This window comes from Musa acuminata, unplaced genomic scaffold (assembly GCF_036884655.1).
Source record: "Musa acuminata AAA Group cultivar baxijiao unplaced genomic scaffold, Cavendish_Baxijiao_AAA HiC_scaffold_966, whole genome shotgun sequence".
Classification (NCBI taxonomy): Eukaryota; Viridiplantae; Streptophyta; class Magnoliopsida; order Zingiberales; family Musaceae; genus Musa; species Musa acuminata.
Genome location: NW_027021185.1, coordinates 13,772 through 24,654, shown reverse-complemented (window position 1 = coordinate 24,654; position 10,883 = coordinate 13,772). Strand labels below are relative to the sequence as shown.

Genomic DNA, 10,883 nt, shown 5'->3' with positions numbered 1-10,883 from the left:
TTAGTGCAATTTGACATTGTTCTGTATAGCTCAATTTTGATAGAAGATGATGATATAAACAAACATAGAACGATAATTTTATATTTTTATATATTTTAATCTTTAATTAATTTATGATTTGAGAATTAATATTTAAGTGTATAATTTTAATACATGATTTGATCATATAATTGAGAAAAATCCTAATTAATTAAATTATCTTTTTCACAATAAATTCTTCATCCTATCATAAACATTTCGTCTTCCTTACTCTCTCCAGGGATTGTTATTTCTTTTTCACGCCTATCTTATTATTGTTTTATAACTTTTTTTTGGATTTTGACATTGCACCAAAGACAAAGATGCATAACTCCTCCCTACCAATCTACCGACTATAATAGATGTTCTCCACTTTGCATATCTAATTAACCTCCTTTAGATCAACTAACTTCTTTGATGATCCTTTATTGCTATACAATTCTGCTTATCGGGCGTTCCCTCTACTTTTATCGATTACTTCACTTTTATCTGCTCTAATAAAAATAACACAAGAGAGAAATATTATTATTGTTTATGTATAAAATTTAAAAATTATTATAGATGATGTAGCTTTAATAGATCATCTCCTAAGTGATGAAAAAATTATTGATCCTCAATCCTACAACACCAATCACTATTTGAAAAACTATTTCACAATCCTAAATCTTTAAAAGCTCAAAGTATTTAATTTTTTATATTTTTTTTATTATATTTTTATTGGGTACTCCCTTGAATATAACATTTATTGAGTCCATCATTTTTCTTCCAAAATTTTGCTTTTTCAACAATATGAGCCACTACAATAACTAGCACCTCATCGTTTGCAACTTCTTCATCTACCTCTCCATTAACTCACTCTATAATACTTACGAAGCAATATTATGAGCATCACAAATAATGTCCTTATCTTTTTGTCAACCAAGTGGAACCGAAGTGCATAAGCTTTATGTTACTAACTTTCACCAATTTTCGTACCTTTCGCATAACCCAATAATACCACTAAGCTTCGACATCACATGATAATATGTTCTAAAAAAGATATCTTCAAACTACAACAAATCCTTTATCTTTATGCTACTATAAGCTCTCCACGTGAGTCTACTGAACCCATAACCATCATTTAAGCTAAAAATCTTTACGCCGGTGCAAAGCAATACATAAGGAATAAAATACCTTACTCCATAATATTACATAGATCCTTACACCATCTCATCCCATATAAAATATCATCGAGTGTAAATAAATTTTTCGAACTAAGCAAAAGCTAGATGGATCTATTGCTAGATACAAAACATGTCTAATAACCAAAGAGTTTCATCAATGACGATGTGTAATTTCATAGAGATTTTTAGTTTAATTATTAAATCAATAATAATTCAACTCATCCTAAGTTTAACAATCACTCATATAATAGTCAACAATTCGACCACTAGTCTATCGTACAGTTTAATAATTCGACTCATTCTAATAATTAATAATTATATATTAATAATATTTTCTTGTGACCTTAATTGAAGATATCTTTACGCAACTACCCATTGTTTTCATCTATCATCAATATCTAAACCATATTTGTAAACTATAAAAAGTTATTTATGGACTTCTAGTATACCGAACTTAACTTATTTTTTTTTATGTCAATCGACTTTGTTAACTCTAAGTGATATTTTTATTTTTATAATAATAAAAAAATGTATTATATATCTATTAGCCTACGTGCATGATATTATCATCATACATAATAAGTTCATGAAGATGAAATACATTAAACAATTAACGGATCGATTGATGATGATTTTTAGAGTACAAGTAATATTCACGTCTTCTGATCTTTCTCTATCTAAAAAAATACTTTATGATTAAGAAAAATTTCTCAATACTTATTACCTTAACGAATAAAATCACCACTTTCACAATTCACATTTCTTATCTTTTATCTGCAAATGAAACCTCGATATCACATTGGATACCTCGTCAGCGCAACATATCACATATATCCTGTCTTATTAATATAGCATATGATGATTTGACCAACCTTCCCATGTTCGCTTCATGTACTATGATTCCATGCAATCATCCTCCTATAAATTAATCACCGCTAACTCTCGTCGATCATCAGAAATCACTATAAAAAATCTTAGTTTTGTTCCACCTTCATTATATTATGAAAAATCACTATAAAAGATCTTAGTTTTGTTCCACCTTCGTTATCAGAAATACTACAAAATGTCTTAGTTTTGAATCACTATAAAAAATCTCATTTTTGTTCCACCTTCATTATGTTTTCAAAAACCACCATAAAACATCTTAATTTTGTTCCACCTTATTATCAGAAATACTATAAAAGGTCTTAATTTTTGTTCCACCTTACTCTCTACAAACTTACCAAATATGAGCTCGATAATGGACCCCGATTGGTTCCAAATCCTCAGGGTTGATGTGGTTTGAACAGCCTGGATATCGTCTGAGCACAAACTGACCTCCTTCCTTCACATAAACGGACATGAAACCAGTAAAAATTCAAGAATCAAAACACAATGATACAGCAATAGAAAGAAACATTGCATCTTGTCAAAAAAGAATACAATAAATCAAAATATTTCCTCTCCAATTCTTTTCCCCAACTACTACTCAAACAGCAGTACAACAACATATTTAGGTAGGACATTGTATTAAAACCGATAATCCTTCTTATTCCACTACGACGCAAGGCTGAATTACCAAATGCCTCGTAACATCACTAACATCGTTCTTTCTGAGACTACCTGAAACGATTATTGACGAATGGTGGATGTTTCAGACGAACCCTCTGATTCAGGAGATGATTCCTGCTTCAAAGGTGACCCATTCAATGAGTTCTCGCTCGCCGCAGATTCAGCAACAAACCCATCAGTGTCTGTCGTCATGTCGATTGGAAGCTCTTTCTCCTTCTCTTTCAGTATTTTCTCCTTCTCAAGCTCCTGTTTAGCCAAAGGAGAGAATTGGGAATCCAAGGATCTTGCAGCACCTAACCATGCAAGAACAATCACCAGCAAGATTCCTCCCAGGTACGGAGTCGAGTTTGCTAGAGACCCAAATGTCAAAATCATGAACTGCTGGATCAAGGCACCTCCTGATTTTCCCAAGGGGTTGCAGACAACATCAATAGCTGCCTTCCCTTTAACCTATAGTTTATAAAAAACAATCAGTAAATTAATTATATTAGTACATGCAATTCGCAAAGAGAAATCAAAGTACAACAAGTTATACAATAAGAGCTCTTATTTAGACAGATGCTGGAAAGTCAGACAACTTAAGAACAACTAAAACTAAAAAAGGCAAAGTCAAGTGAACTAACTTTAAAATGAGAGAATTTGGGGACTTTTTTTTTAACATTTACTACATCACTATATTAATCCCGATTATTTATCTTCTTGGAATATTAGCCTTATTTAATGGATTAGCTGCACACAAAAAAATTACCAAACAAGACTTATTTATCCTCTTGATTTCTTTCACTTCCTCGAAGAATTTACGCAACATACCTTTACGGCACCAACATGCTATAAAAACTTATTTTGACTGGATATTGAGCACAGGTTAACATCATTATTATACTAGAATAAATGGTTTGGGCAATCAAAACAACTATATGAAGTCCTTAATCTAAAACAGATATAAAAGTTAAACAGGAGATACCTGTTCTTGGGAATAATGGATGCTATTAAGAATATGAGATACCACTCTTTTGCCTCATAAGGAACATAAGGATTCATATGTGGAGCATTTAAGATTTAAGGAAATGAATACCAGACAGTAGATTAAAAAAAAAAACAGTAGTAAATAAAATGGAATCTGGGTAGAGTATGAAAGTGATGTACACTTGTCATGCATGTTCTAGAGCACTAAATTGCATGAACAGGCAGGTGCACGGAGAGTGTCATCAGCTTGAATTTTATTCAAGCTGATGGACGCTCATATCATGTGAAGTTCCCTATGACTTCACATGATATGAGCAAACAATACTATATCTAAGATCTACCTAGTGGAGCCACCACATCCATGAGAAGTTTATTCACAAATTTAAACTAACATGTGATGCTTATTCTTTCATGTAGAAGTATCTTGTGAAATCATGAGCCTTGAACCAACTTGTACCTACAATCGTCATATCAGAATGCTCGCATTCATTTTGAGTCTATACAGCATAGCATATGCAGATGCTTATACAGAGAGATTGTAGGAGGCATAACACTGACCTTCATCTCTTCGTCCAAAGGAATGTATGCCATTTCTTTGCAAGGATCAAACAAGCTGTACTTTGCACTCTTGCTGAAAATATTCTGTAATGCCCCCACATAAACAGCAGCAAGCAGAGGAGTCATACCAAAGCTTCCCAATAAAGGAGCCAACGGTTCACCAAACAATATTAGTGAGAAAAACCCGACTCCTGTGAGAAGCAAAACAGTGGGTGTAATCATGGCTGCCACCCCCCAACCAAATTTCCGGAGTATCAATCTGCCTAGCAACATCATTGTGAATGTTGCAATACCCGTTGCAGTTGAGAAATCGCCCATGAAAGATGAATATTCGTTTGGACTGGGAAACTGCCAAATAAATATACACAAATGTGAGTTTGACAAAATTAAGTGGTCCTAGCATTGAACAGCAATATGCAACTAGCATGTAAAATAAGGTTACCTGTGCCTTGAGCTTTGATTTCCATGTTACTTCTACCAAGTTTATGCTAATACCATAAGCAACCACCAAGGTGGCTAGATCCCTCACATATCTAGAGGACAGCAAAACTTTCAGGCTCTCATTCATACCTAGTTTTGGCTTCTCCTACACAATGAATAGTTTTTTAATAGTTTGTGTAAATAAAAGTAGTGAAGGATTTGTGACATGTATCATTCATGGAGCATACCTTCTTTTTTTTGCGATCTGATCTCGGAAGGGATGGGTCATTTAGAACAAATTTATTCACCCCCCCATAGATTGCACATATTACAAGGCCAAGGAGCACAACAATGCTCATCATTGCTTTCAGTGAAACTGCCCAACCATCAACCCCTGGTCCCAAAGTCTTACGGAGGTTAGAGAAGTATTTTACAGTGCGTCCTGAGAAGATGAGGGCAATATTAGCTCCGAGTCCAAACAATGGGTAGAATTCTTTGGCTTCCTCGACAGTAGTAATCTGCAAAAGGAAACCATAACTTCTTGAGATGAATCCATCATTTGCCTCATAAAATGAGTTCAGACATGCAACACACATTAATTTGGCATATGTCAACTAAACACATAGATTAACTGAACCAAAATGCCATCGTTAGGAACTTACTATACAGATGAACTAGGTCCAGCTATAATCTGTAGAAAGAAACATAAAGAGCAATCCTGCTACTTACAAATTCTTGTCATTTTCAGTAGCTCTTTCCTATGCAAGCAAGCAGTGAAGGCCATTTTGTTATCAGTTATACCACACAGTTAACTAAGCATCACTATACTCCCTCCATTTTAGTTCAATCCAACAAAAGCTTTGGTAGTACAAACTACAAAGGTGCTCTCCTCTTGTACACACATAACATCACAGCTCTAACAAACTTGAAAGACTTCTAGACCTAAGGCATTTATTGTTGCTTACGAACTTATCTTCAGTTTCTGGGATGCCCTGATTTTAATTTCAGCACCATAATTTCTAGTGGAAATGAAAACCATTTACTTGGGAAGTCTTTGTCAAAAAGGCACTCAATTGACATGTATCTTACACGAGGCAGTCAGAGTCGATATATATCAGTCAATATGGTCGAAGTAACAACAAATACAAAAGAACAAGACCTATAATCAGTAGCATGTCTCAACCCTATCTAAGACTTGATTCAGACTACTCTAATTCATTCCTGTCCATACAAAACTTGAGCTGAGAAACTCAACAGCAAAAAACAAAGAAGCACACTGAATTTGAATATCAAACAACAAAAGTTGCTTTCTTACCCAGAAAATGCACAGATTATTAACCAACACAGCTGTGAGAATAATTTACTCATCTTAATCAAAACAAACACTCATGAATAACTGGAACTCAAAACAAGTTGTTGAGTAGCAGCATCTTTGGCATGCATGATAAAAAAGGTACCATTAGAAACAAAAGCAAAAGAATAAAATACAAAATCGACAACCAAACAATTACAGCAGAACCTAACAGCCCTGAGAACTTTTTCAAAATCAAGTAGAAGAAACACGCATGTACCACAATGTACACAAAAGGAACTGTCAACACACAATTCTTGCATGCCACGGTAACTGAAAAAAGAAAAATATATCAAGAAAAATATATTGAAAGACTGAATATAGTGAAGACATGACAATATTTGATGATAAATAAATATCAGTTCAATTTGATTAACAATTAATTGTTGATCGAGCAGATTAATCAGCCTCTCCTGACAACAGAAGTGTGATGAGATCATAAGACTGGAAAATAGCATTCTCCATGGAGGAAATAAAAATGTAAGAAAAAGCAGTAAAAAACCATTCACAATCACAAAGCATATGTCACCTGATTGGCAAACCCCCAGAACAGGACCGAAATCACCACACTTCCCCACAGCTCCGCCATGACATAGAAGAGGCAGAAGCTCCAAATCCTCAAAATCGCGACAGGACCAAGGAAACTCGGGCCGAGCGCCGCCAAGAGCCGATCGGCGAGCGCGGTGGGATGGATGGCGTCGCGCAGCGGATACAACACGAACGCAAAGGCCCCGAAAAAGGCTATGAAAGGCAGAATCACGGTGTAGAAAAGAGCCTCCTTCGAAAGCACGTCCGAAAGTTTGGTGTACAACAGCATGAACCCTACCGCCATCGGCAGGTTCACCCACGTCTTCAAGAAGGGGATAATCTCGGCGCTGCTCCCTTTGGCGGTCACCACCAGCACATCCTTGGTGTCCCTGAGAATGGTATAATTGAAGAGAATACAGAAGAACATAATCCCCAGCGGAACTATCTTCTTCAGCGTCGCTATCTCGACGCCCAAGAACTTGGGCTTCTTCTCCCCCTCCGCCTCGACAAGGCCAGCTCCGTCGGCCGGAATCGCGGCGCCGGCTCTAAAAACCGGAGCTTTCCTCGGTTTCCCCCAAAGCCCGGGGTAAAGGAGCGACCCCTTGGGGTCCGGGGGGGCTGCCGGCGTGGGAATCCACGGGGTTCTCGCCCCGGAGCCGAAGGCATGGAGGACGGAGGCGGGGGCCTGGGAGCGGACGGCCGGCGAGGGGAATCGGGAGGCGGCGGAGGGGAAACGACTGCGAAGGGTGTGGAGCGGGTGGAAGGGGCGAGGTTGAGGCTTGGGGGGGAGGGAGAGGAGGCCCTTTGTGGAGATGACTCCCTCCATATCTCCCGGGCAAGGATTTTGCAAGGGACGAAGCAGGTGCAGCCGAGGGGAGAAGATATGGAAAGGAGGCGATCTATATAGAGGGCCGGGGAGATGGAGACTGGGACTTCCCGGTGATCGACACACGAAACCAGGAAAGCGTTTAGGAGTTGTACGCTTTTCCTCTCAAATTGGAGGCGCAAAACGTTTCCTTGCGAGGGGATGCATCTGCAGGACCCAATAATATCGCCACCTATATTTCCAATAGTCACATTCAATCGATCCGTTCAGTTTATGAGATTTGGAACAGCAACGTGTCAAGCAAGTGAGTTAAATTTGAAATGAATTTGGATATCTAAATAATTACAGAATTTTAAGATTAAATATGTATAAAATGTATGCGAAAAAGGGACATCGCTGTTTAAGTGTAGTGAAACTGTCAAATTAATGGTTTTGGTATGGATGGATGGATGGATGGAAGGATGGATGTATGCTCGTCTCTACTTCTTTTTCTACGACTCGGTTCATCTAAAACTTTCTAATCTTACGCGTTTCGTAGCTGGTCTGTCGTGGGACCCGGGCAGATGAAGTCACGTGAGACATCTTTTTGGTGGGTCCCGGCGGTGCGTGTATCACGACGACTCGCACACTTTGGTATCGCATTTGCACGAGCATGGATCACACCTTTTGCGCATCACGATTGATGATGTGGACGATGCACGGGCGGCGGATGTGCAGTTCTATGAGCATACACTGTTGCATGTGCATAATGATTAGATTCCTTTATGCGTCCCGTGACGAGATGCACATCTGACACACGAAGAATAGTCTATGATTGTAATATGTATGCAACCAAACAAAAATGCTGATTTTTGCAACACTGGCTGTGCAAGATAAATAATAATAATAATAATAGGTGCCGTCACGTCTCAGATTCATAAAAATAAATTATTATTTTATTATTTTATATAAATTTTTATCTTTCAATTTAAATTTATATCTTTATAATATTAAATATTTTTTAACTAAAAAAATTAGATCTTTGTAATAGAATGATAAATGAGAGCATATTACTCTAAAATAAATAAAAATAATAACACATTAACAATCATTGAACATCATAAAAAATAATCTTTAATGTTCATAAAACATATAAATGAAAACAAAGAATCATATTTCAATTCATTATGAAACAATAATAATTCTTATATAATAAATAAAATAATATATCAATTACATATAAATACATCTAGATAATATATATATATATAATAATCATATAATAAAATATATATCATACGTGACATTGTACTATTCCAATAATCATATAATAGAGATATATATTGTACGGGATGAATTCTTTTTAGCAACTGATGGATAAAACATATACACTCTCAACAATTGATATATTGATATCTCGTGTCAATTCAATTAGAGGCATTTTCTCCTGACAACGAATATAGAAATTGTATAACCATCATGTTTGAGACCCGTTAATCCTTATATATATATATATATATATATATATATATATATATATATATATATATATATGTACATATATATATATGTATATATATATGTACATATATATATATATATGTATATGTGTATATATATATAAGTTACATGAGCTAGATTTTGACGAGAATGTTAAATCTTTAAGTATAGATTTTTACGAAAATGTCAAACGTTTGAATATGAGAGACTATAATACTCTTGATTAGTCCAGCAAAGAAAATAAGTGAGACTAAGATCGATGCCTATCTTTCCATCAATTTCATGTCAATTTTTGTTGGTGGTTTGAGTTCAACAAAATTAATAAGTTACTAAGTCCATCAAATCTGAATAGTAACAAATATTGTAACCCCCCTCCATGCATCATAACGGATATAATACTATGAGAGATTATTCACTCTCAATAAAACACGTGGTTACTTGTTAATAGAAGACGATAAAATGCAACAGTACAAAAATCGAAATGAAAATTATATCTTTAAAAATTTTATTATTAAAAGAATAATTTGCTAATCACTTCGTATCGTTGCAAAACAAAGGCATTGGTGATTATTTTCACCATTGATCAAAGTACCTATCAACTTCTTAGGAAGCAAATTTATTTATTTTTCCATATAGAACTAAATCAAAGTACCATTTTTTTATTTCACAAATAAATCAAATTTATTTGTGTTATTTACAGCCGATGGGGCGATGAATTTGTCAGCCTTATTGATAGAAATTTGAAGTTCTTATGTCTCATTTTCTTTTCATATTACTTATAAAATGGAGGGATTCTGACAAACCGGCATTTCTTTGGCTTGCATAGGGAAGTTTGCATTATATATATATATATATATAAAATAAACGACATCATATTATATCTTTTTGGTTATTATTGCTCATATACTATTATATAATAATATTTTTTAGATTTGTAATTAGTTTGATTGACATTAAGAGTTCATTTGGATCATTCATTGTGTTTTCAAGTATATTTTATGATTTTTTATTCTGATAACAAAAATACTATAATAAATTATTAATTTTATTTTATTAAAGTGATGTTATTTTTAAATTATTATAAATATTTATTTGAATAAGATATTAAATTATATATAGTGTATTTTGATTTTATTTAACTCGTTTATAATATTTTAAATAAACTTAATAATATTTTTATTATGAGGGTCAAAATACTATAACATGTCAAAAAATACTATAACAGATAAAAAAATATAATTAATTTTTAAGTGATAATTTAGGTATTTATTGAATTAAGGTATTATCTTAAAAAAATATAAAATAAGAATTTTCATGATGCTAAAATAAAAATAAAAATGTTGAATGGATCATGATGCGGTAAGCATCGAGAATGTTCTTCTGCCCTTTTGGCTCACCGCACGTCGACCGCCCCCACCCATGACCTAACCACGATGTTTGGTGGTGCGGTGTGGTCCCCACCCAACAACCCCGTTCGGTCGACGGAAATGGCCGACCGCTCGCCATTCGGGCACCGCATCGTTCGCAGGTACGACCCACCCTTCACCAGATGTCGCGGAATCCCCAACAATTGGATCTTGCGTTCTCCGTGCTCAGAGTTACTACCCACTTCCCGACCCACTTGTTCTCTCCCTCGCGAACGTGATCTGCTGAGACAACGGTGAGGTATGCATCACTTCGCCCGTGGGCTCCACTGGAACCATTGCGGGAGGAAGTTTTGGGGAATGAACTCAAGATATCTCTTCCGAGAAGGACCCTCACCTAAACCCCAGACTGGTTCCTGTACAGACCCAGACAAAACGTATCGTAGTGAGACCAATCTGGACACGACGCGTCACCGACGAAAGAAATTAACATGTCATCTAAGGGTAGATAAGTAATTGCGTCAGCCTATGATTACCTTGTGGCTTCCTGTGATTGGTCAAATTTTGGTGCGTGTGTTTGTCTATGGGGCCGGGATTTGGTGAAGCCCCTTTGTCTGTGAAGAAGGCAAACGGCCCATATCTTATATGTGAGAGAGAGA

General features: G+C 35.6%; 1 protein-coding gene across 1 annotated transcript; it reads right to left on the bottom strand.

The window, feature by feature from the left end:
* Positions 1–2,559: 2,559 nt before the first annotated feature.
* LOC135665248 (plastidic ATP/ADP-transporter-like) lies at positions 2,560–7,606 on the bottom strand. Its single transcript, XM_065177165.1, has 5 exons — positions 6,557–7,606; positions 4,925–5,194; positions 4,699–4,842; positions 4,257–4,604; positions 2,560–3,182 (listed from the first exon to the last, which is right to left on the bottom strand). Exons 1-5 carry the CDS (start codon positions 7,379–7,381, stop codon positions 2,793–2,795), a joined length of 1,977 nt encoding a protein of 658 aa, XP_065033237.1. The 5' UTR covers positions 7,382–7,606; the 3' UTR covers positions 2,560–2,792.
* Between the last annotated feature and the right edge of the window lie 3,277 nt (positions 7,607–10,883).

What these genes read in the sequence shown, in the direction of transcription:
- LOC135665248 (XM_065177165.1), bottom strand. Translation starts at nt 7,381, where the DNA reads ATGGAGGGAGTCATCTCCACAAAGGGCCTCCTCTCCCTCCCCCCCAAG. An exon ending in TCTGGGGGTTTGCCAATCAG is followed by an intron (nt 5,195 to 6,556) that starts GTGACATATGCT and finishes TTCCTTTTGCAG; the next exon opens with ATTACTACTGTCGAGGAAGC. An exon ending in CAGATCGCAAAAAAAAGAAG is followed by an intron (nt 4,843 to 4,924) that starts GTATGCTCCATG and finishes TTCATTGTGTAG; the next exon opens with GAGAAGCCAAAACTAGGTAT.